The sequence below is a fragment of the Pipistrellus hanaki genome, assembly GCF_964339955.1.
Source record: "Pipistrellus hanaki genome assembly, chromosome: 1".
NCBI classification, from domain to species: domain Eukaryota; kingdom Metazoa; phylum Chordata; class Mammalia; order Chiroptera; family Vespertilionidae; genus Pipistrellus; species Pipistrellus hanaki.
Genome location: NC_140503.1, coordinates 54,865,227 through 54,891,574, shown reverse-complemented (window position 1 = coordinate 54,891,574; position 26,348 = coordinate 54,865,227). Strand labels below are relative to the sequence as shown.

Genomic DNA, 26,348 nt, shown 5'->3' with positions numbered 1-26,348 from the left:
TTGTACATTCTTGGAATCCTCTGCTCCAGCCCACTGAAAACAGAAGCTAAAAAGAGAAAAAGGCAACCCGTTTCTTTAGTTATAAATTCTTGTCTCAATGATTTCATAGAACAGTAAATCAAGTGTAGATGATTGAGGATTGATACGAATCCTACATAACAATCAGATCTGAAAGAATCTGATACTACCACAGACTTCCTCCTCTTAAGTGCTAATTACTTTCTCCCATCTATCCATTATATAAAAGATCAAAATGCTTTCTTGCACCAGGTTAGTCTCTAGCAGAACAGAAAACTAGAAATAAATTAGCTTTCAGAAGCTTGTTTCCAACAGTCTCAAGGCTCTTCAGGGCCAAGCTTAGTCTGGAGGCAAGACTATACCATGGCTGTGCTCCGGGATGAACACATGAAGTTGCCTTCTCCACTTCAACACCGCATGCCAGGGACCCCCACCTAACATAGGCCCATGCGTGCACTAAAGTAATGAAAAGCAGACATAGAAAAAGTAGCTTCATGCTACTGAAAATATGACCTGGCTTTTGTAAAATGTAGTTTTAGATGATTTAAAATTTATGTCAAGGCATTTTTATACACTAATAATGATGTCTCAGACAGAGAAACTAAACAATTCCATTACCATAGCAACAAAAATTTAAGATCCCTAGTAATAGCCCTTGCTGGTTTGGCTCAGTGGATAGAGCATCTGCCAGCCGACTGAAGGGTCTTGGGTTTGATTCCAGGAAGAGACATGTACTAATTCCCAGCCCTGGTAGGCGTGTGCAGGAGGCAACCCATCTCTTACGCCCATGTTTCTCTCTATCTCTCCCCCTCCTTTCCACTCTCTCTATAAAAATCTATGGAAAGAGGAAACGGCAGAGAGCCCTGTGGCAGCCACACATGTGCGAGCTGCCATGATGGAAGTCAAAGCAAAACAAAAATTCACAGAAAAAAGTACAAAGACGTCACAAGAAAAAAAACAGATTTTATAAAAACAATGATTCTGGTTTTTCAAAGACATTCCAAAGAAAAGTTGTTAAGGAAGGTGGACCTAAAATCACATCTAAGAACTTCCAGAAAAGTGCCACAAAACCAGGGGAGGAAGGTGTGAAGCAGTTCAAGAATAAACAACAAGGGGATAAAATACCAAAGAACCAATTCCAGCAGGCAAATAAATTCAACAAGGAGAGAGAACTCCAGCCAGACAGTAAAAGTGATGAGTCAGCAGCCAAGAAACCCAAATGGGATGACTTCAAAATGAAGAAAGAACTGAAGTAAAACAGACAACCCAGGGATAGTATCAACAAAGCAGATTTGGGAGATCGTGAGAAAACTATGATAAAGAAAAAAGAGTGAAGTTAATGAGTGATTTGCAGAAGTTGATTCAAGGAAATATAAAAACGCCCTGACCGGTTTGGATAGAGCATTTTGTGGCACTTTTCTGGAAGTTCTTAGATGTGGACTGAAGGATCCCAGGTTCAATTCCGGTCAAGAGCTTGTACCTTGGTTGCAGGCACATCCCCAGGAGGAGGTGTGCAGGAGGCAGCTGGTCGATCTTTCTCTCTCATCAATGCTTCTAACTCTCTATCCCTCTCCCTTCCTCTCTGTAAAAAAATCAATAAAAAATTTTTTAAAAAGGAAATATAAAAACTACTAGGCACATGTGCAGGGATATTCCTGCAAGTCTTCTGGCGGGCTTCCCTCCCGCGCTCCCTGCCCCCCCCCCCTCCCCACCTCTCCCAATGCGGCGGGCAGGGCGGGGCAGGCCACCTCCACCATCAGCTCCTTGGCCGCAAGCTCACTACCACCACCGAAGTGCAGTGCGCCTTGCCCTGCAAGCCCAACCTGCTGCCCCGTCGCTGCCATTGCCTCCACGGCCGGCCGTGCCCACTGCCCCCACCTCTGGGGCTGCGCACATCCCCACTCACCCCACTCACCCACCTGACCCGCCCGGCCCACCGCCCTGGCTGCCTCCTGCCACGCTGCCTGCATGCCTCGCCCCCCACATGCTGCCAGTGCTTTCCCTCCAGCAGCCGCAGCCGCCTTGCTTTCCACTTTCCCTCCCTCTTCCTTCTTTGCTGTCTTCAGTCTTCACTCCTCCCTCCCCTCTAGTATGCAAATTAGCCACCATCTTTGTTTTATTAATTTGCATACCCTATCTGATTGGCTCGTGGGTGTGGCTGGTGGGCATGGCTTGTGTAGCAGAGTGATGGTTAATTTGCATTTTACTCTACTATTGGGTTAGATTGCATTTGCACATGACTCAACTCGTGTGATGCAGTGTCACATTCAGTTTGGCAATGAAGAAGAGAGAAAACAGGCTTTTGAAAAAGTGCAAGATGACTTGGTTGGATTAAGTAAAGCTAAATATTCCAGACATATTGTTAAGAATTTTCTCATGTCTGGGGTAAACCGCAGAATGAGGAGATAATCTGAAGTTCTAAAGGCCATGTGAGGAAGATGCTCCGACACGCGGAAGGCTCGGCCGTCGTGGTGTACCATACGACGACAAAGCCATTGTAGAGCAGAGAAACATGTTGGCAGAGCGCTCTATGGGAACACATTTCAGCTTTACAAGTCAGCAGATCACCCAACTCTGGACCAGGTGTTAGAAGTGCAGCCAGAAACACTAGAACTTACCATGAATGAAATGAAAGATTCTAACTCCAATGGCCCAGAAGGAAGCTGTGATGAAGCGCTCATTGGTGCACAAAGTATTCTTGGACTTTTTAACCTATGCGCCCCCAAAGCTAAGATCAGAAATGGTCGAAGCCACCCATGAAGTGGCGGTATACCTGGCGCACAAACATGATGGTGCCAGTGTGGCCATGCACAGCACACCCAAGGACAGGAAAGTGACTGTTGAAAAGGTGGCTAATGACCTATACTTCCATTTGGTTTTACTGGTGGCATTTGATTGTGAAGCAGATAATCATATCTGAAATCATTAGTTCCTTGTCTAACATATTAAATGACAAACATGGAAGGAAGGCCCTGTTGTATTTAAAGCTCCCAAGATCCTGCACATACAGTACAAGAAACCAGTGAAGTTCTGCAGAAAGGAAATGGAAACGCACACAGTATAAAAGGTAACAGAGATCCATCTCCCCAGCTTCGTAAAGCTACCTGCAAGATGACACCCAAGAAACGGTGCTAGGTAAGTCTGCCTGTGTGTTGGTGTCTTCCATCGTGGGAGCTGCCATTGCAGACACTCAACCTGCCGTGAATGCCATCGCCAGCTTGGCAGCAGCAGAACTGTGTCCTGGAAGCAAGGATGGAGAGCCTCACCCTGCAGGACATCCTGCAGGACATCTTGTTTTGAAGTGGTTAATAGAGCAAGATAAAATGATGAAAGAGCTGAAACTGGTTTGGCTCAGTAGATAGTCAGCCTGCAGACTGGAAGGATCCTAGGTTCCATTCCGGACAAGAGCATGTACCTTGGTTGCGGGCACATCCCCAGTAGGGGACGTGCAAGAGGCAGCTCAACAATGATTCTCTCATCGATGTTTCTCTCTCCCTTCCTCTGTAAAAAAAAATCAATAAATTATATATTTTTTAAAAGAAGCAGAAGATACGGTTGTTTTGCAAAAACACTTGTAGAGCGTGTCGGTACGAAGAACCTGACGTCCTGGGCTAGTGTAAATCGAGGTGCCATTCTTCTTCCTAGTCTTCTCCAAAGTTCTGATCAAGAAATCGCAAGCAAAGTCAAAGCTGGACTAAAAGCCTGATTTCCACATTGGAGAGAGAGAAAAAGGACCAGCAGAGTAGAAATGCTGCTTATAAACACTGTCTGTGTAGATGGAAACAAGTAACAAGATGGAATCATTGTTTCTCTGCTGATCTGTTTTCCCAGAGTGGAGAGAAGGGCTAGGGTCCACCTGGCTGGTAATTTGTGTACTCTGTTTATGTGTTTCTTCTTTGTAAAGAATATGTGGGGTCCCTCCTATCTCGCCCAGTCCCGATCCCCGATTGGGGCCATGAGGGCAGGCCAGCCAGGAGGGACTGTGGGAGGGCTCCACGGTGTGTCCAGCCCTCTCGCCTAGTCCCAAATGGCTGGACCCCAGCAGCAAGCTAACCTACTAGTCAGAGTGTTTGCCCCCTGGTGGTCAGTGTGTGTCATAGCGACTGGTCGACCAATCTGTCAAGATACTTAGCTTTTATTATATATGATGCTTTTTTTTTTAATTTTTTTAAGTATATCTTATTGATTTTTTACAGAGAGGAAGGGAGAGAGATAGAGAACTAGAAATGTCGATGAGAGGGAAACATCGACCAGCTGCCTCTTGCACACCCCCTACCGGGGATGTGCCCGCAACCAATGTGCATGCCCTTGATCGGAATCGAACCTGGGACCTTTCAGTCCACAGACCAACACTCTACCACTGAGCCAAACCGGTTTCGGCATATTTATGATGTTTTCTAAAAATGCCCTTTAAAAATAAAAAATAAAAATCTATAGCAAAATATCCTCAGGTGAGAATTAACAACAACAACAACAAAAATGAAAATAAATGCTATAAAAAACTTGTCAATGTTTCATTATAAAAACAAACAAACAAACAAACAAAAAAAACACTTAACTAAGGAGGTAAAAGACCTGTACTCAGAAAACTACAGGACGTTGAAAAAAGAGGAAGAGAAAGATATAAACAAGTGGAAGAAGATACTATGTTCATGAATGGTAGCATTAACATCATTAAAAAATCCATACTACCCAAAGCAATCTATAGATTCAATGCAATCCCTATTAAATTACCAATGGCATAGTTCACAGATCTAGAAAAAATACTCCAAAAACATATATGAAACAAACAAAAAAATTCTGAATACCTTCAGCAATCTTGAGAAAGAACAACAATGGAGAGATCACAATACCAGATATCAAGTTATACTACAAAGCCAATGTAATCAAAACAGCCTGTACTGGTATAAGAACAGAAATAAAGATCAATGGAACAGAACAGAGACCCAGAAATTGGCCCAAGCCACTACAATCAACATTTGAAAAGGAGACAAAAGAATACAATGGAGTCAAGACAGTCTCTTCAATAAATGGAGTCAAGACAGTCTCTTCAATAAATAGTGTTGGGAAAATTGGACAGATACATGAAAAAAAAAAAATGTAACTAGACCAAAAACTTACACCATACACAAAAATAAATTTGAAATGGATAAAGAACTTAAATGTAAGTCGTGAAACCATAAAAATCCTAGAAGACACCATAGGCAGCAAAATCACAGACATTTCTCACAGCAATATGTTTACAGATATACCTCATAGGGCAAAGGAAACTAAGGAGAAAAGAAACAAATGGGACTACATCAAAATAAAAAGCTTTTGCACAGCAAAAGAAACTGTATGGCAATGATACATCTGATAAAGGGTTAATATCTAAAATATATAAGGAACTCATACAACCTAACAAAAAGAAGACAAACAATCCAATTAAAAAATGGGGTAAAGGGTTTGGCTCAGTGGATAGAGCGTCGGCCTGCAGACTGAAAGGTCCCAGGTTCGATTCCGGTCAAGGGCATGTACATTGGTTGCGGGCACATCCCCAGTAGGGGGTGTGCAGGAGGCAGCTGATCAATGTCTCTCTCTCATCGATGTTTCTAACTCTCTATCCCTTTCCCTTCCTCTCCGTAAAAAATCAATAAAAATATATTTTAAAAAATAATTAAAAATAAAAATTAAAAATGGGGTAAAGGACCTACATAGGCACTTCTCCAAAAAGGACATAAAAATGGCCAAGAGACGTATGAAAAAATGCTCCAAGTCACTAATCATCAGAGATAAAAATCAAAATGACAATGAGGTACCATTTCACAGGTGTCAGAATGAATGGCTACTACCTACAAATCAACAAACAAATGCTGGTGAGGATGTGGAGAAAAGGGAATGTTAGTGCACTGCTGGTGGGAGTGCAGACTGGTGCAGTCATTATGAAAAACAGTATGGAGCTTCCTCAAAAAATTATATAGGAAACTACCATTTGACCCAGTGAGCCCACTTCTAGGAATATATTCTAAGAAATCTGAAACAGCAATCAGAAAGAATGTGTGCACCCCTTTGTTCATAGCAACACAATTGACAATAGCTAAGATCTAGAAACAGCTCAAGTGCCCATCAGCAGATGAGTGGATAAAAAAGTTGTGATGCATTTACACCATGGAATACTATGCAGTAGTAAAAAAAGGACCTCTTACCCTTTGATACAGCATTGGAGGGACCTGGAGAGTATTATGCTAAGCGAAATAAGCCTGTCAGAGAAAGACAAGTATCACATGATCTCACTCCTATGTGGGATCTAATGAAAGAAAATAAACTGTTAAACAAAATAAATCCAGAGACCTAGAAGCATGAAACAAACTGTCGAATGTCAGAGGGAAGGTGGGGGAGGGTGAATGGTGGGAAAAGATCCGAAGAACTTGTATGCATATATGCATAACCCATGGACACAAACAATAGGGGGGTGGAAGCCTGGGCAGGAGGCAGGAGTGGACTATCAGGGGTCAGTGGGAGAGAAAAGGGGCCATATGTAATACTTTCAACAATAAAGATGTTTTTAAAAAATAAAATTTATGTGAAATTTAGTAAAAAACTGGGAGAAAAAAATGTTTTTTTCTCTTCCTTAGTTTTTAAATTTGTCCTAGAACCTTTATAACAGTTTCCAAGTAACAACTATCAAGCTGATAGGTCACAGATCATTTACTATATTACCTACTGAAATGATAACTGCTAACAAATTCCCAAGGAGCTACCTCACGGACTTTCAAGACAGTGTGAAGAATACGTATTTTCATGTGGCAGAATATGGCTTTAATACACAGAACAAGAATTTTAACGTGTGAACAAAATGTGGTCAAAATATAAGTCTACACTGAACATATGTGGAAAAGATATTTAATTGTAAAATAGAAAAGTAGGCCAGAGTAATTGGTTCTTAAGGGTAATTGCTTCTTTTTACAGTATAGATCATCTAGAAGGGCCTTAGGGTTAAACATTTTCATAAAGCAATAAAACATTAATGCAAGAAATAAAGCAAGAAAAACTGTATGAAGTTACACTTTACAAAAAAAAGAATGAACAGTATGTCAGAATGTAATGTTCATACACTGTGGAATCCGACAATATTGTGATGAGAGCGGTCGCAGCAGACATACAGCTTTCACAGGGAAAAGTAAAAGTTATGGTAGACACCTCTATAGCATCACTGTGGTACAAAAAGTTCTTGTTCTACATACAAAAGCATTTTTCTCCATAAGAATAATTTCCTGGGGAAGGGAGGGGAATGAGTCCATGAAATATTTCAGAAACCCATATGCTTTGAGTTTTCCAAAAACATTATCTTAAAACATACTGCCTTAAAGTGCTTTCATGTGGAAATCATGATGGAAGGCACAGAATACAGTTTCACGTCCCCACTATGAAATTTTCAAAAAAGCATAGATTTTGTAGTTTGCAAATTCAAGTTATCTTGTAAGCTGCTCCTTCCAAGAACACTATCATTCCAATAAAACCAGCTGCTAGTTTACTTAGTTAAGATGACCTACAGAATAAAAGAAGGGTTTTTTCCCCCTAATAACTTTCATCATCTTTGTGGGGAAAATACCTATACAAGTGATACATTTTGAAATTATAAAACATGCAGAATATGTACAAACACAAAGTTTAAAAAATATTTGCTTCATATACATGTAAATCTACTTGGGTATAGCTGAAGTTGAACAAATATAAAAATTTGTCTTCTAAAAAATGTTTTCAGAGAATCTGAGACAACTTAAAGCTGTACAAACATTTCCTGGGAGAAATCTCTTCATACAGAAGCTTTAACCTACAGGAGCAATTCCAGTATCAGTCCACCACATAATTATGACACATTTGGTCTAATCAACGATCACCCTTAAAATTGTTCTGTTTCTGAGAAATTAAGGTTCGTTCGTACTAAAATCAAAAAGAATTCACAAAAACAGTGGCTTATTGTGTTTTTGGATCTCTTCAACAATCTTTATCAACTCATTTAGAACTGTAAAAAAAAAACAAAAACTATTTACAGAATTCAGTTTTAAATACATTTGACAACTTCCAAAGTTCTATGTTACAAGGATTCAGACCACATGGCTTTAGAGTCCAATTATCAATCTGTAGTCTCTTCTAGCCTCCTCTCTTCCCATGACTGCACCTTACTGTGTATAGTTCAAGCCTGTATTCTTCCTTGACCAAAAGTAACTCAAACTACATGTTCATTTCAACTAAACAGCTTCTTTATTAGTCTGAAGACGAGTCATAGCTTCTAATTTCTGTCTGTAGGCTTCTGCTTCTTGTTCTTTCTTTAGAAGCTGCTGTCGATATTTTTGGGCCTCTCGGTTTGCTTCATCCAGCTGTTTCTGAAGAGCTTCTCTCTCCTAATTAAAAAAAAAAAAAAAAAAAGTTGTTGTTTTTTCAACTTTTGCGTAAATGCATTATTAACATCTACAAGCATGCATCCTTTCACAAAACAATAGTACCTAAAAATAGTTACCTATTGATATTTCCTAGACAAGCTGCCTTTTCAACCAATTCAGTAATAATTAAAGCCCCTGATTTTGTGCTCCACACTGTGAGATACAGATTGCAGTTGTTGTTGTTGTTTTTAATCTCAAAGAAATTATTCCCTAATTAGATATAAGACTAACATAATGATCCCAAATAGGTACCTGTACTCTCATATGTACTACAAAAACTAGGGAAGAATTTTAAGAAGGAGATATACCATCATAGCTCTCCATATCTTTATCTGCATTTTTATCTAAAGATAATATTTTTAAAAATAAAAATAAAGATAATGCTTAAAAACAGTATTTATTGAGCACTCATCATATGACAGACAAAACAAGATGACTTCCAAGGACAAGCCTCTAAGACAGATATTATGAGCATTTTACAGATGAGGAAAATGATGCTCGGAGACGACGTGGCTTTCTCATGTAACATGGTAAAGAGTCAGGTTTGTGAAATGCTGCTATTACTGCTTATATAACTACCTTTCTCAAAGATAGCGAGCAAGATTCCTCATCTCTAAAATGACGAGTGCTGGTCTAAATTGGTGTCCTAAATTATATCATTTCACAAATCAATAAAGTACTAATTTCTCTACTGTGATTAGTGAATTACTCAGGTATAAAATATATGTACTGAATTTCTCAATAAGTTGAGAGTTGAAACAGATCTGGTCCTCCTCCTCACTCCGCCTCTGTTCAGCGGCCCACAGGAAAACACTTCACAGGTTCTCATCCCACACCTCTAATGAGCACAAGAACAAAAGCTTGCCCTGCACACACCCACACTCAAACAACTTACAGAGAGGCCTAGGATCTATTAGTGTGGTGGGGGCTGAGGGTAAGACTATTAATCATAAGAAAGGCCACATTCACACTGGACAAGACACTTGACCAGAGGAAACTGAAGGCATGGGGTCAACATCTTGCTGGGGAAAAGGGCAGTGTGAGAGTCTCATCCACTGCCTTGACCCTTATCCAGCGTGAAACCAAAAATTCCCTCTTCTTCATTATTCACATGGTCCACAAGGGGGAGCATATTTACTACTTCTGCCTTCCTGTAAATCCGATTCCCTTCCCTACACTGGGAATAAAGCGACATCTAACATTTATTTTTCCCATGGGTTCATCAAATGTGGAAGTGGTTGGCTACACAAGTAGTATTCAATCTTCCAATTGCACAAAATGTACAAGTAGAAGAAAGATGTGCCCTTCATCTGCATTTTAAGAAATTCCCAAGCCCTACTCTGCTACCCTTTTCTTACCCACTCCTTACCCCAGGCAAGATAACAGAGTAGGAACAAGTCAGAAAGAACACCCAAAAGATGGGCCTCATGGAAACAATCCAGGCCAGTGCCCTGGCAGTGAACACGGAAGGCTGAGCACAGCAACGGGAAAGGGGAGATGGGGCTGCTTCCCCAGGAGCTGGGCCCTCACCAACGGGCAGGAACCCTTACAGCTATTCGCACATGTTATCAAATGTCACTCGTGTTAAGAAAGAAGATCCTTTGGTAGCCAAAGTTTTGAATATGGATAAAAGTAATTTGCCCTGATTTGGTAGGAAAAATTAAAACAGATACTCTAAGGTATCTTTGCCTGGTAGCTATTTATTAACATTTAGGAACAGCAAGGGAGTCACAAGTATTTCAAAGGATAAAAGCAAACTGAGTGAGATAAATAATCTAACAGTGAATACAGTTTAGTCCTATTTTCCTTATTTCATATATTTTTTCAATTAGTAGAAAGTATCTTAATATAAACTAAAAGCATAGTTAATATTATTAAAGTTCGTTTGTGCTTTTATTTTTTACTTCTCAGAAATATAGGTATTTGGGGAAAGAATCTTTTTGCCATCTTACTTTTCAAAACATAAAATCTCTAAAAAGTGGAAAATATTATTTTTTATTTTACTCAAAAGATCCTGTTTCCAAATTCATTTGTTCATTTACTGAACATATTGACATGTAAGATACTTTCTTAATGCAAACAGTAATTTTGTTGTTTTGCATATAAATAGTGAAGCAGAATCACATTTGAGATTTATATTTAAATAGAAATGCCAATCCAATGGCTTTGATGTTTTGCAATAAAACCACAATAAAAAGAATTTTGAGGGGGGAAGCGGGGGGAAAAAAGAGTTTTGACATTTTTCAATAAATATACTAATATATTAGTATTAATAATTAGTACTAATATTAATACTAAAGTATTTCCCTTTTAATAATAATATTTTCCCTTTTAATAATTAGTACTAATATTAATACTAAAGTATTTTCACTGTCTAACATTGAAAAATTTCAAAAAATAAAATAAAATCTGCTAAGATTTGGTAGCAAAAAAAGAAAATATTTGTCTTACACAACTCTAAACAAGAGCCATATATTATTATTACATTAGGCAATGGAACAACAGAGTGAGGAAAGACTTGAGTTTGCTTTTTCATTTTGAAACAAGATTCTTGAATTCTGCTTCAGCTAGTAGCAATTATCTTTTACTGAGCATTTACTATATGCCTACCACTGAGCTAGTCCTTCACATGTACTCTCCTTTAAACCTTACACAATCTGATAGTGGAGGTGCTAATATTTCCCCCTTTTTAGTGGTGGGGAAGCCAAGCCTTGAAAGGTTAAATTAACTTGATCAATATCAAACAGAGAATTATAAAATATAATTCAAATCTAAATCTGATTCCAGACCCATATTCTTAAATTATTAAATGTTTTGTTTTGTATTTTAACATGGAAACTGGACAGGGTATAGGAGCTTTCCATTTGTTTGTGTGTAAGCATCAATTTTCTAACTGCCATAAACCAAATATGAACCTGGCTTTATCGAAATATAGCCATACCTATTCATTTCCAAACTGTCTGTGGTTGCTAACCTGTCACAATGGCAGAACTAAGTAGCAAAACACAGACTATTTAGCCTAGAAAGCCGAAATTATTAGCTAACTAGCCCTTTCCAAAAAAAAACCTTGACTACTCCAGCGCTGGGGGAAAAAAAATTATCAAAAAGGGATATAACTGCTCAGCCACAGTGGCTCAGTGATTGAGCGTCGACCTATGAACCATGCGGGCACAGTTAGGTTCCCCGTCAGGGGTACATGTCCAGGGTTTTGAGCTCGATCCCCAGTGAGGGGTGTGCAGGAGGAAGCTAACCAATGATTCTCTCTCATCACTGATGGTTCTTTCTCTCCGAAATCAATAAAGACATATTTTAACAAATAAAAGGGATATGACTAAAAAAATTTAAACTTCGGAAGATCAAAAGGTTCATCATTAATAAAAGGAGAGCAAATTTTAAAAATTTTATCAAATGAAACATTTTGTAAAGTTTATAGAAATTAATTTTTTAAAGAACACTAAGGATCCCAATTTAAAGAACACTTAGGATCCCAATTTATCACTGGTTAAAAGATATAAATTATTCATTAAAAATAAACAAACTTGCTAATAAACATATTCATCTTTAATCTCCATAGCAAAAAAAGAAATAAAAATATAATAGGAAAAAATCTGTTACTCCTAATGTACTAATTACATCTCCTCCCTCCCACATGTACAAAGAACAGTTTGAATTTCAATTCTGATTAGGCTAGTGTTTATTTATGGATGAAATGCAAAAACAGCACACTTCTTCCAAAAATATACTATACAGTAATATGAAGGGGTGATAAAATGATATACATTATTGCAATTTGGTTTTATTCATACCTCCCTCTGAAAAAATAAATCCATTTTATTTCCTATATTGCTATAATGCAGATTTTGAAAGCCATATTTACAATAAATTTTCTACAATTTGAACTAATTTTTCTGGAGATTATTGATAAATCTCTCTTATGTTAACTGGGAAATTGTAAATAAAGGGTGTTCCCAAAAAATGTATACATACATGAATAATTATAAAGGCAGTGTTTATTAAAATACATTTCATTTTCAAAATTGAGCTATCAGCTGCTAAAGTGTATGTATTTGGCGGAGAGGGGAGAGGGGGAGTAACCTGTACATATTAACACTTTCTTTATAGACAGTCACTCTGGTAGCTGTGGATACACACAGAGAGAAACCCAAACATGTCAGATTCTATGTAATGAGTTAATTTAATTCCTTTACAGCAGTTTCTATGTCCTGTGCATCATTATAGGATGTTTAGCAGCATCTCCCTGGTTTCTACCCCAATATCAATGGTATGCCCCTAATTATGATAACCCAAAATGTCTCCAGACACTGCTAAATGTCCCCTGGCATGCATCAAAACTGCCCCAGGTGAGACCACTGCCTTAGAGAAACTTTTGTGAGAATGGCCAAACTGTCACTTAGATTATATTAAAAAATAAAAAATAAAAATAAAAAAATCTGCCCCAAGACAATTCTATTGATTATCTAAGAAAATAACTTCAAAAAACCACTTCATGTATTATAAGGAAATGATTACCTGATCTGATGAGAACACTAGAGGTCTCCTCATTCTATACTCCAGCCCCCCTCTACCATCTAAACTTACTGCATGCTTCAAGGTCTCTCTGTAATAGTTCTAATACATCATGCAACCTTGGCTTGAACATTTCTGTCGATAAAGAATACAATTTCCACCCCCAGAAAGCTCTACTTACTAAAAACAAAACAAATACTCTTCTTTATACCAAGTTAAAACTCTATCCCCTGAAGGTGTATCTCCATGGTTCTAGTTAATTTATACATCTCAATTCATACTTTCCTGATATTTATCATTATTTCCTCTTAGTCTCTGAAAGACTGTAAGAGAGGAATCAGGTGGAACTTTGAAAAGCCAGCAATTCTCACATTAAATAGATAAAGCTACAGGATGCACATTCAATAATTTAAAAATATAACTGATTGAATTCAATCAGTTTGTGTTTAATAAAATTTCAAGTAATGCCCTGGCCAGGTGCCTCAGCTGGTTGGAATGTCATCCCGTCACCTAAAGGTTGAGGATTTGATTCCTAGCCAGGGCATACCTAGGTTGCAGGTTTGGTCCCATCGGGATTGGGGCCCATACGGGAGGCAACCAATCAATGTTTCTCTCACACATCAATGTTTCTCTCTCTCTCTCACTCTCTTGTGTCTCTATCTCCTCCCCCCCTCCTCTCTCTAAAAATCAATAAACATATCCTCAGATGAAGATTTTTTTTTAATTTAAAGAACTTTAAAAATAATTTTTATTAAATAGTTAAAGCAAAGTACATGACAAAATATTTTTCACCTTGCCCTGGCCAGTGTGGTTCAGTTGGTTGGGCATCATCTGGTGCACCAGGAGGTTGCCGGTTCCATTCCCGGTCAAGAGCACATGCCTGGGTTGCGAGCTCAATCCCTGGTGGGGGTATGCAGGAGGTATCTGATCAATGTTGCACTCTCACATCAAAATTTCTCTCTCTCCCTCTCCCTTCCTCTCTCTCTAAAAATTAATAAACTATTCTTTAAATAAGAAATAAATAAGTCACTCTTTAAAAATATATATATATATGCATGCATATATATATATATATATACACACACACACATATATACATACATACATACACAGGGTGTCCCCAAAATTGTATATACACTTCAATAGCTGATTTCTATTACATTTTGAAAATGAAATGTATTTTAATAAATATTGCCTTTGTAATTATTCAAAGTATGTACATTTTAGGGAGACACCTATATATATATTTTTACTTTATGTGCCAGAAAAGATCATCTGACATATCAGAAGAAGATATTTAAAAGATTACTAAATAATAAGTATATGATACCATTCAATAGAATAAATTGCTAGTTTGTAAGAACTTCAATGTACTAAATATCACTTTAAATTTTGAAGAAATAAAACAGCTCACCCTCAATAACTAAAGAGATAATTTTACCAAATATTCTGGTTACAAGATGAACCAGATAATATTTTCACCTCAAAAATTTTTTGTGATTGTGGCCAACAATATGCCAGTCTTACATTTAAATGAACTTGGGCAAAGGATATTTTCTAATTATCCTCAATCAGGATTATGTTGCCTTCTAGTGACTTCTTTTTTTCAATCCTCTCTTTTCTCTTATAAAGAACCTTAAATATTCACCAACATATACTATTCACATATATCAGAAATTATGAATTTGTGTATAATGAGTAATTTTTTAATTCTCATAAAAATGCCAAAATAACTTTTTTAATAAATGTATTGTCATTTGATATAAGCTAATATCCAATTTGGGGTACATAATTTTATCTACAGTCACGTGAGAAAAAAACTTGCAACGTAACTAAGGCTGAGTTATACTTACACAATGGTTTATATTTATAATCTAGTTTGGGAGAGGGTAAAAAAAAGTTGAATTCTGTCAAGAGCTAATCTAAATTTAATTTTCCTAAAGGATTTATTAAGTAAAATAAGTAGTTAACTACAACTTTATAATAAACCCAGTTGAAAAGTATCAACCTTTTTTAAGAGGATCCTCCCATCCTAAATAGGCATTTGCACTTCACTTTTGAAAGAAAAAAAACAGTTTTAGTCAATATACAGTGATATTTTCTTTAGTGACTTGTGAGAATGATGTATGTAAATTTAATGGAAAATGAAGGATGGCGTGAAAGAACTAAAGAACTAACATTCCAATGTTACCAGGATGACACACTTCATTACAAATTCTTCACTCATTCATTCATTCATTCAATATTTATTTATTGAGGGATTGCTATATGTATAAAGCAAAAAATTAAAACAAAATAATACTATATGCTTTCTGTATCAAAACAACACTGTCAGTAATAAATATAAAAGACCAAAAAAAAAGCAAATTGAATTTATTTTGGATGACTGCAGCAAAACACACCGGGTAAAAGACTCCTTACTTCTATTTCTGCAGATTCCACCCGGTTTTCAATTATTTCGATGCATTGTCTCTTAGTTGGTGGTTCTTCACTTATAACAGTTTCTTCTGCAATGTCTGTTGCTGGTACTGTTAATACTAAAATGAAAAAATGTATAAGTTATTTAATTTTCAGTTAGATTTGGTTGAAATAAAACTAGTCAACATTGTTGATGCAACTCATCTAAAATAAATTATATTCTAAAACAATTTCAAAACACTGATTTGCTTTTGAGGATGTCCCTATTTGTCTTCATCTTCTTACTTTACTGCAAGTCTCTCCTTGTTTAAGCACCTACTTATTTTTATAAAATTTTATATATAATATAAGTGTTAACCAGTTTGGCTCAGTGGATAGTGTCGGCCTGCAGACCAAAGGATTGCAGGTTTGATTCTAGTCAAGGTCACATACTTCAGTTGCAGGCTCCTCCCAAGCCAGGCCTTGGACAGGAAGCATGCAGGAGACAACCAACCAATGTATTTCTCTCTGTCTTTCCCTCTCTCTCCCACTCTCTAAATATTAATGGGAAAATGTTCTTGGGTGAGGATTAAAAAAATTTATTTCATATATAATATGTTCTTTCACATGACTCAAACTCAAAACAATATTTTTTAAAATATATTCTATTGGTTTTTTACAGAGAGGAAGGGAGAAGGGTAGAGAGTTAGAAACATCGATGAGAGAGAAACATCAATCAGCTACCTCCTGCAAACCCCCTGCTGGGGATGTCCTCGCAACCAAGGTATATGCCCTTGACCGGAATCGAACCTGGGACCCTTCAGTCTGTAGGTTGACGTTCTATCCACTGAGCCAAATCATTTAGGACTCAAAACAACATTTGACAAGCATATTTTGAGAGCGCTCATTCCATTCCTAAAATAGATAATCATTTATTGGTGTCTCATGTACTATTCTTGTTAATTTATGTAAAAACAAACATGAATATACATTCTTTTTTTGTTATACAAAAGGTATCAAATAAAACATACAATTTTTCATACAACAGATACATCATCTGCAGTTGCTTTCTTCACTGCACATATATAAGGTGTCTTTCATCTGTATATATAAAAGCCAAAGTGACCGGTCAACCGGACGACTAGACAACTGGCCAGTAGCTATGATGTGCATTGACCACCAGGGGGCAGATGCTCAATGCAGGAGCTAACCCCTGGTGGTCAGTGCGCTCCCACAGCAGGAGTGCCGATCAGCTGACTACCAGGCTCATAGCTGGCAAGTGCAGCTGCAGGGGTGAGAGCCTCTCTCACTGCTGCTGCAGCTACAGGTGCAGCATGGCAGGGATGAGCGGGAGCAGCACCATGGCCAGCTGCCTGCCGTTTCACGCATTACTATATCCCTCGGGGGAAACCAGCAATCTGACATCCCCTGAGTGGTCCCAGATTGCAAGAGGGTGCATGCCAGGCTAACGGACCGCACCAGTGCAGAAATCCGTGCAACAGGCCCCTAGTCTGTACATAAGAGCTTTCTTTTATTTAGTTGCACTATAATGTATGGATAAGCCATTATGAATGTTGTCTGTTTATGCACTTTGCTTGTTTCTCTACTAGTTTGTTGGTTTTTGTTCCAATTTTTAGTATCTTTATATAAATGTAAATTATATATGATTTCTATAGTTAGGACTATAGAAATGGATGTGCACACTGAAGCCCTGCAAAACAATGGGGAAAATTAAAATTGTTCCATAGACTTAAATGTTTTGTGTGTGTTCTTTTGTCAAAACATTAAAATCTGTCATTTATAAATGTAAACACAAATGAAAAAAGTAAAACTAATATTTAGTGTGATGTAATTTAAAACATTAGAAATGAGGAAGTTTTATTTAACTCATATTGTTACACTTACAAATTAACTCAAGAATTTGAAAACCTTGTACAATATTTGTTTCTTGGAACTGTCTACATAGTATATATGTTCAAATGTCTGTTACACATTTTAAAATTATGGAATCTTTAAAAGTTTATTTTAATATTCAGTAGGTTCCTCTTATTGTTATTCTTTTTCAGAGTTTTCTTTCTTTTTCTTCTTCCCTCCTCCCCCATCACTATAAACTTAGAATCTGTTTAGCTACTTGCAGAAAGAGACCTCTTGGTTTTTGTTGTGGGCTGAATTGTGTCCCCTCAAAGTTCAAATGTTTAAGTCCTTACCCTCAGCACTTCAGAATGTGACTGTATTTGGAGATAGGGACTTTAAAGAGGTGAATACGGTCAAAAATAGGGTGATTTTGGAGTATCCTAATCCAATATGGCTGGGGTTATACGAAGCAATTACCAGGACACAGACAATACACACATATGAGGGACAACCATGTGGGGACACAGCAAGAAGGCAGCCACCTGCAAGCCACAGAGGTCTCAGAAGAAACTAAAATTGCCAACACCTTTACCTAGGATTTCACACTTCCAGCACCCTGAGAATACAAAAAGCTCTTGTTCAAGTCACCCATTCTATAGTATTTTGTTATAACAGCAAATTAATAGTCTTTTTTAAATATCACACTACAGGGGAGGAACCAAGATGGCGGCATAGGTAAACACTTGAACTTGCTGTCTCGCACAACCACATCAAAACTACAACTAAAAGAAAAAACGAATATCATCCAGAATCATGGGAAAGCTGGCTGAGTGGAAGTTCTATAACAAGAAGGAAAGAGAATAGCACATCTAGACAGGAAGGAGGTGCAAAGGTGTGGAAGAGGGAAGGTACAGAAGTGCATGCGGAAACGAGCTAGTAACTGAGTACGCTGAGGTCTTTTTCAATCGGGAGAGAGATACAAACCCCCAACTGCTCTGAATTCCAGTTCCGAGTGAGACTCTGGGGACCCAGACTCATAGGGTGAGAAACTGGACTGTCTGGCATCGGGACAGGAACAGGAGGGCGGCTTTCTCTCAGAGGTGGTAGCAGCATTCATTGTTCCTGCCCAGGGCTGTGGGACACAGAGACCCAGGGACCTATAGGGACACAGAGACCCAGGGACCTATCCGGGGCAGGGCAAATGGGCAACCATTGCTATTTGCACTGCCCTGTAATTCCCTGAGACTATGCCCCACCCAATTTATAACCCCACCCAAGCTTGTGCAGAGGGGTTTGCATATGAATGGACTGGCCTTTTGCAACCTAACTTAACAAACAGCAGTTAGTCAAAGATCCCCAGAGCTTCCAAAAGAAGGCCTAAGGCTCATCAGCAGCCTGAATTGCTTCACAGCTGCGCCCCATCTGGGCACCTCCAAACCCCAAACTAAGAGGAGGAATCTGCAGATCTCTGGGTGGTCTCGGGCAATGGTTGACTTTGTACTTCCCTGGCGACCCAAGAGCCATTGTACAAAGTCGTCAGTGTGAGACCATACCAGATTACAACTCTTCAAATCCATAAGAGACACACTCAGGGGGCAGACTCAGTGAGCACCAAATCTCCACTGAAGCAAGTCTTGCCCCATAAGGGTGTGTCCAGCACCAAAGTTCTCCCAGCGTAGACATAACTGATCCTCACAGCCAATTGGTCTGGAGGCCAATTTAAACCAGTGATACCAACAGCAACCAAGGCTTAACTACAATAAGACTGTGCACATAGCCCACAAAAGGTACACCAAAAACATACACCTCAGGTAACTGGGGAGGCTGAGCCACTGGACCCTATAGGACACCTAGCACACAAAGCTACTCTATCAACTCAGGGAAGCAGCCAAAATGTGGAGACAAAGAGACAGGTCACAAATGAAAGAAATGGAGGAAAGCAAACTACTAGATAAAGAGTTCAAAATCACAGTTATAAGGTTACTCAAAACTCTTCTTGAAACCTCTGAGAAATTTAGTGAGAACCTTGAGGAAATGAAAAGGGACTAATTAAAAATTAAGCATACACTGACTAAAATAAAGAATAATATACAGAGATCCAACAGCAGACTAGAGGATCACAAGAATCAAGTCAATGATTTGAAATAGGAAGAGGCAAAAAACACCCAACCAGAAAAGCAAAAAGAAAAATTAATCCAAAAATATGAAAATAGTGTAAGGAGCCTCTGGGAGAACTTCAAGCATACCAACATCCGAAATAAGGGGATGCCAAAAGAAGAGAGAGCAAGATACTGAAAACTTATTTGAAAACTTCCCCTACCTGATGAAAGAAATAGACTTACAAGTCCAGCAAGTGCCTGGGTAATTGGATTAGTTCTTTAAGGCTTTGTGAAATCACCTGGGGCCTGAAGAGCTCTTAGACCAGCTATCAGCAGGTGATTTCTACAGAACAGGAGAAAGGCCTCTCAGGCTTCACAGGTCAAGGTCTCCTCTTGTCCTGCTAAGTGACAAACTCCTTCCTAAGTGTCATACCTCCTCTCCTGCTAAACCAAACGCCGTTTAGGAGAACTTCTACCTCCAGCCTTTCCCTTCCGTAATTCCTTCACTGGCCATGAAGAGGCATGATCTCTGCAATTCTACTCATTTTCTAAAAGTATGTGTGTGCACATACTTTTTGTTCGGGGACTGGGTGCAGGTGATGCTTTCTAAGCTAGGAACTTGCTGCCCCGTCTCTTTCTGCTTCCTCCACTATTCCATCCGATTCTATCTATCTTAGTCCTGCTGGCTGCACTGCACTGCACTGCCTATTCAGTCTGGGCCCTGTCTTGCTGGGAGTGTGTACTTATTGCTGATTTCTGAACTCAACACTTTTCTTTTCTTGAAGCACCATTGTAGGTTTTCATGAGACTTCTCTTGCCCTGACTGTAATGTTCTTAGATAATTTTGGCAGCGCTTAAAATGTGCAATTCTGTGTTTTTTTTTCAACCTTTTAGATTCACTGAAAACATAGTTGGGGCTTCTACTTCATCCATCTTATTGCTCTCTGTGGTTCCCGAGGGGGGAAAAAATGGAAAAACTGTCAACAAAGCTGCTAAAAGTTGCTACCACATAGCTATTACAGTCTTAAGTCTAACTTTTTATTTTAGGTAGCTTTTCCTTACATGGTATTTTTAAAAGCTCACATGATATCTGAATTGCATTAAATGGACTAAGAAATTATCATCCAATGCTGATTTTGAATTATTTATTTAAGCTTATTTTCAAGCAGAATACTTTGGGGCCAATTCTTCTTTCCTCCTGGTATATACTCTGATAAAGCAAGCTAACTTTAATATAGCCTAAGCCAGTGTTTCCCAAATTGTGGTACGCATACCCCCAGGGGTACAGGAAGAGTTTGGTGGGGGTTCAAGTTGCACCAGAGTTTGGTAGGGATATGCACTGCACAGTGCTTAGCTGTGCCTAATTCTACGTTCTCATGAGTACGAGGGGTACTCAGCGTTATGAAAATTACAGAAGGAATACACATGTCAAAAGTTTGGGAAACACTGGCCTAAGCAAATAAAGTGAGGCAACTAAATCTGTTGCAAAGGGTTACAAAAACATAACTTAAGGCAAACTGAGAATAAACAGCAACTTTATGGAAATGCCTACTACTCACCTTGCTGTCCATCTGGCATGGTCACAATGATGGGCTGGCCTATTCCACTGGTTGGAATGGAGTGCAAATTTCCAAGCTGGATTCCATCCGTTACTATTGTGATGACTTGCTGACCCCCTGAACTAACTACTTGCTGAATTGCACCATCCACTGATTCTGCAGTAACTACTTCCTCCGTAGCCACTACTGGGGGAAAAATATAAAAGTGAAAATCAGTGAACATATATAAAAATAAAAACAGAAGTTTCTTTTTGCTTTAGTACCTTTGCCTTCCCTGCTTCCTCCTGACACAGAAAAGCTTGTACATGGTTTTAAACTTTAGTCTATACATATCTATGTAAACATTATGAATACAACTCCCACAATTTACAATAAGTGAGCTCCAACTATTCATGCATGTGTGTGTTTAAATAAGCAATTCCTCTTCATTTAGTTATATGAGATACCAAATTTGTAAGGTCTCCTAAAGTCACAGATATAACAAAGGATACACCTGCTTAATAAAATTCCATAATCCAAAAGATGATTTTATATGTGGTTATACTCCATTTACATTTACATTTAGTATACTCCATTACATATACTACATTTACATTTACAGTTGATAAACATTTCAATATCTAATGAAACATGAAAATTTGTATTTTCAAGTAGCCAGACTAAATAGTATTCCCTTTTTGGATTATGTGAACAGGGTTTGCCTTGATAAGTGGCATGCATGTCTGGTATCATATGAATATATTATATTTAACTAATATGTAATATATTAAGCATAATATATTATATCATAGTAATATACTATGATCTACTATAACAATATATTAATATAGAACAATTAATAACATAATAAAAATTATCAATGTAACATATATATATATCATTGTACATCCTAAAGGATGCTAAAACCATTGGTGAAATGTTTTGAGGAAACAAGATATTTAAATGTTCCCAAGGTATCACACCAAAGATTAGCATTCGTTAGAAAAAGGGAACTATAAAGATCTAGTGGTTGCCACTCTCACCAGGCGGTCATTATCAGGACAGCCTGACATTATGTGCCTCCTGATGTGATGCAATGTGAGATTACAAAATATCACTGTGTTCTTCCCAGAAATGTTTGGCTTGAATCTAATTATTAAGAAATAAATGAATCCAGAATGTGGGTGATCCTGCAGACAACTGGCTTAGACTACAAAGATTTCAATGTCATAAAGAACAACAAAGACAATAGAATAATCCTAGATTTGGGGGAGACTAAAGAAGAACAATAACCAAATACAATGTGTGAACTTTAATTGGACCCTGAATGAAAAACAGCTTAAAGGACATCTTGGGGATAATTAAAGAAACTTGAACTATGGACCATATGTCAGTAATGTCACTGAATTAACATGATGCTTTTGGGAAATATAATGGAGGTGTGAGCAGTAAAAGGATGCCCTTATTCTTGAGAAATACACGCTGAAGTATTAAAGAATGAAGTGTCAAGAAGTCTGCAGCCTACTTGGCAAAATAAAATAATTTGGGTCAAATTCTTAAAACTTTGGTGGTGGGAATGAACATGCAGATGTGGCAAGATGTTAACAGCTGTGAATATAGGTGAAAGGTATAAAGTTCATCCTCCAATTTTTCTATGGGTTTGAAAACTGTCAATATAAAAAATGTTTAATATAACTATTTCTGAAAAATGGAAAAACTGTCAACAAAGCTGCTAAAAGAAGTGACATAAGAACTATTTCTAAATTATATAGGGTTTTTAATAAGTTATCTGAGGCCACTTTTTACCAAAAGTATAATTTTTAAAAAAAAAGCATTCTCTCCTCAAGTGCTACTATTCAGATACACAGCTGCTCAGAAACATATTAAATTGCTACCAATTCCCAGGAGAACATCATGGATATCAATTACCACAACATTTTCTGAAGACAGAGGCCCTACATATGTACTAGTATACTACATTTTTTTTAAAGGCAGGGGGGTACTGGGACCCTACTTTCTAAGGATGCACACATGGCAGCAGGCCTGGCTGCAACTCTGTTCTTTATTTTATAATCAAGGGTTACAATACAAACTGCAGAAGATAATACTCAAAATGCAAAGAGCCTTTGTGTTTTTGAGTTCTCTCATTTTTTGTTTGTCTTAAACTATAATTAGGCTTTATCACCAAGCACTTAAAAAAATTTCAGGAAGATAATTATAAAATGAAATGTAGGACATAAAATAGTAATATATTCAATAGAACTACTACTCAGGTTTTCAAACACATAGACTATTGCTTTGATTTTTTTAAGAAAATATCCATATGAAAAAGAAATGTTCACTCAGGTTGAATGCTAACTACAAGTAGTGACTATTTCCAAGCATTATCATCTGTAAGAAATTTCTGAGATCACACACAATCAAGGCACAACTCCAGAACTTTCATCTTTGCACTATCTGCAATGACTGTCATTAAAATAATAAAGAGTTCTTGCCTTTCATCTAAAAGCTTTCTTTTTAAGATGTGCTATGGTAAGGAATTTAAGAAAAAATAAGGAAACCAATTACATCAGAAGACAATGGGCTCCCAAGAAACCCTAAGAACGTAGCATAGAATACATGCTCAGGTACCTTAAAAAATGGGCTGGCCAAAGATAGAGAAATCAGCAGTCACAAGTTAATCCCTTTAATTTTATGCACAGGAAAGTACACTATGAGAACACTTTAAATATATATGTTTCAGGAATATACTTGTTTTTTCCAAAATTAGTGAAATGAGAGCATAAGGGGGATAAAACAACGTATACTTTAACAGAACCTCTGCAAATCTTGACAGTCAAAAGAAATGTTCAATTGTGCTTAAATACATAGAAGCTATACATTATATTCAGATGCTAAATCTTTTAACTAGCTAGGTACCTACCACAATAAATCAAATAAAGCAAAATACTAAAGAGAAAAAAGGAGCCAAAACTAGACTGCAAATTAGATTACTAATATGATACTGGAAGATGAAATATTAGTAAAAATAAAAGTATAATTCATAAAATTATCAAAGTGAACAATGGAAGTTTCGAGCAAACATAGCAGATAACTACTTAACTTAGAGTTAACTAAAAGATAAGCATTCCCTCAGTTTAAGTAACTACATTTAGTTACCATCTTAGATAAAATATGAATAACAAATATATATCAACAAGTGAATCTAAAAATCAAGTGAATAAAAAATCTGATGAACAGAATAAACTGGTGAATATAAAATCAGGGGCATAGAAAGGGAGTGGACTGACAATTCTCAGGGGATAAGGGGTGTGGGGAGTGTGGGAAGAGACGACTAAAATCGTACACCTATGTATGAGGACAGTGTGGGGGAGGGGTAAGGGCAGAGGGTGGGATGGGAACCAGGTGGAGGGGAGCTATGGGGGAAGAAAGAGGAACAAATGTAATAATCTGAACAATAAAGATTGTTTAAAAATAAAACATAAATAAATAAAATCCAGATTTTCAGCTCCCCATGAAAGAGCAGGATCTGGCAACACTGAGCATAAGATTAGAAATAGCTGTAGCTGAGAAGCTGAGGCCTCCCTGCCCTGCCTTACTCTCTTTAGAAGGCCATTATCTCAACCCTGCCCACTTTAGCCTTTTATATGACACTAGAGGCCTGATACACGAAATTCGTAAATGGGTAGGGTCCCTAGCCCTGCCCGACAATCAGGGCTGATATGTGGGGTGACTGCCGGGGCGATCAGGGGAGCCCGCTGCTACTGTCCTATTGCCCTTACCATATCAGATGAAACAAAGAAGAAAAAGCCCTCTGTCTCTGGGTTCCAGTAATTGCTGTCTCCTTATGTCTCTTCAAAACCTCAGGATAGCAATGCACATTGCTATTATTAGCCAAGGGGTAACTACACTACATCTTGTGGTTTCCCTACTCCCTAATAGCACCTTCTAGCACCTTGGTTGGTCTGGGGCCTGAGGGCTGGGGGCAGCTCCTGAATTGAGCATCTGCTCCCTGGAGGTTAGTGTGTGTCATAGCGACCAGTCATTCCGCAGTTCGGTCTATTTGCATATTAGCCTTTATTATATAGGACTTGAGGCCTGTGCACAAAATTCGTGCATTGGGGGAAGGGGGTCGGTAGAGGTTCCCCTCAGCCCAGGCTGCACCCTCTCCAAATGGGGACCCCTTGGGATCAGGCCTAAACCGGTGGTTGGACATTCCCCTTGCAATCTGGGACTGCTGGCTCACTTGCCTGACTGATTGCCCCTAACCCTTCTGCCTGCCTGTCTGATCAGCCCTAACTTTTCTGCCTGACTGCCTGATTGCCCCTAGTTGCCCTCCCCTGCAGGCCTGATCTCGCCTTCCAACTGCCCTCCCCCGCCAGCTTGATCTTGCCCCCAACTGCCCTCCCTAGCCTGACCTCACCCCCAACTGCCCTCCCCTGCTAGCCTGATCATCCTTAACAGCCTCTGCCTCGACTCCCTCCACCATGGCTTTGTCCAGAAAGAAGTCAATCATCCAGAAGATGCTGGTTGACTGGCCTAATTAGCATATTACCCTTTTATAGATTATATAGGATAGAATTGCTTAAATGGGAGGGAAAGCCTTTTTCATCAAGAAGAGATGCTCTTGACAGACAAAAATACATAATCCCTATATCTGGACTAATAGCCAGCCATATGCACTATACTGCCGGTCATTAAAAAAATGAACTGCTTTCTTACTGCTTATACCAAACAGCTGTTGCCCTTAAAACCCTTCCCCAGCCCTCACTTTAGGTTCTGTCTTCATAGTTCACCCAGATTAGGTTCTGAATGGTTGCTTTCTATGCCAGTCAATGTCAAAAGCTCCGCCTCCTAGGCAGCCCTTAGTTCCTCCACTTCACCCAGATTAGGTTATGATTGGTCAGTTTCTATGCCAGTCAGCATCTCCAGGCCTATCAACGGGCCTGATTAGAGAGGCGGGTTGATCAGCAGCCCCAGGGGAGACCCAAGAGAGAGTTGCAACTGCTGGCCAGGCCCCAAGAGAAAGAGAGAGGCAAGGGCTGATCAAGAGCTCCCATGGAGGCTACAGATCAGACCCTGCTTCTTGCTCCAGACCTCTCTTCAGGCCTGATCTGCAGCCACCTTGGCAGTTAGCACTGACTGCCGGTAAGTAGAGCCTTCGGTCGTTTTGGATGTTACGGACCCTGGGTTTTTATATATTAGGATTCTTGGCCTTTGTGAATATTTGAATCTCTAACTTTTAATGTACACATGTGACTTGTTTTTCTAACCTGGAGTTTCTGAAGAGTTGGACAAGGGAGCAGATGCTTCAGCTAAGGCAGCTAATGTAGCTAATACTGATGTAGAGGAGTTTCCAAACTGAACAGCAGACACACCTGTTTCATCTGTAAGAAAAGAAAAATTAGAGTTTAATTTTTAAGGAGCTTTCATCTGATATTCTGTTTCACCTTATTCAACTCTTAAATGAAGCCTGAATAATATTAGTTTTG

The 26,348-nt window shown here is 38.4% G+C and overlaps 1 protein-coding gene and 1 pseudogene across 20 annotated transcripts in view; one reads left to right on the top strand and one right to left on the bottom strand.

Annotated features, from left to right (window-relative positions):
• The first annotated feature begins 910 nt into the window (after positions 1-910).
• Positions 911-3,913, top strand: LOC311627684 (pumilio homolog 3-like; annotated as a pseudogene). Its single transcript has 3 exons — positions 911-1,399; positions 2,242-3,379; positions 3,565-3,913. The product of its transcript is annotated as a pumilio homolog 3-like (transcript).
• Positions 3,914-6,884: 2,971 nt separating this feature from the next.
• GABPB1 (GA binding protein transcription factor subunit beta 1) overlaps positions 6,885-26,348 on the bottom strand; it is a 53,950-nt gene continuing 34,486 nt past the window's right edge. For 8 of the 19 annotated variants that reach the window (XM_084894399.1, XM_084894395.1, XM_084894393.1 and 5 more), the window contains 5 exons: positions 26,130-26,243; positions 20,878-21,063; positions 15,390-15,505; positions 13,761-13,868; positions 6,885-8,402 (listed from right to left, as the gene is read on the bottom strand). In XM_084894399.1, coding sequence (XP_084750525.1) covers positions 8,250-8,402; positions 13,761-13,868; positions 15,390-15,505; positions 20,878-21,063; positions 26,130-26,243 — 677 coding nt within the window. In that variant the 3' untranslated portion in view covers positions 6,885-8,249. The remainder of the gene's footprint in view (positions 8,403-13,760; positions 13,869-15,389; positions 15,506-20,877; positions 21,064-26,129; positions 26,244-26,348) is intronic. The other 11 variants (XM_084894385.1, XM_084894388.1, XM_084894390.1 and 8 more) reach the window with 3 other exon arrangements.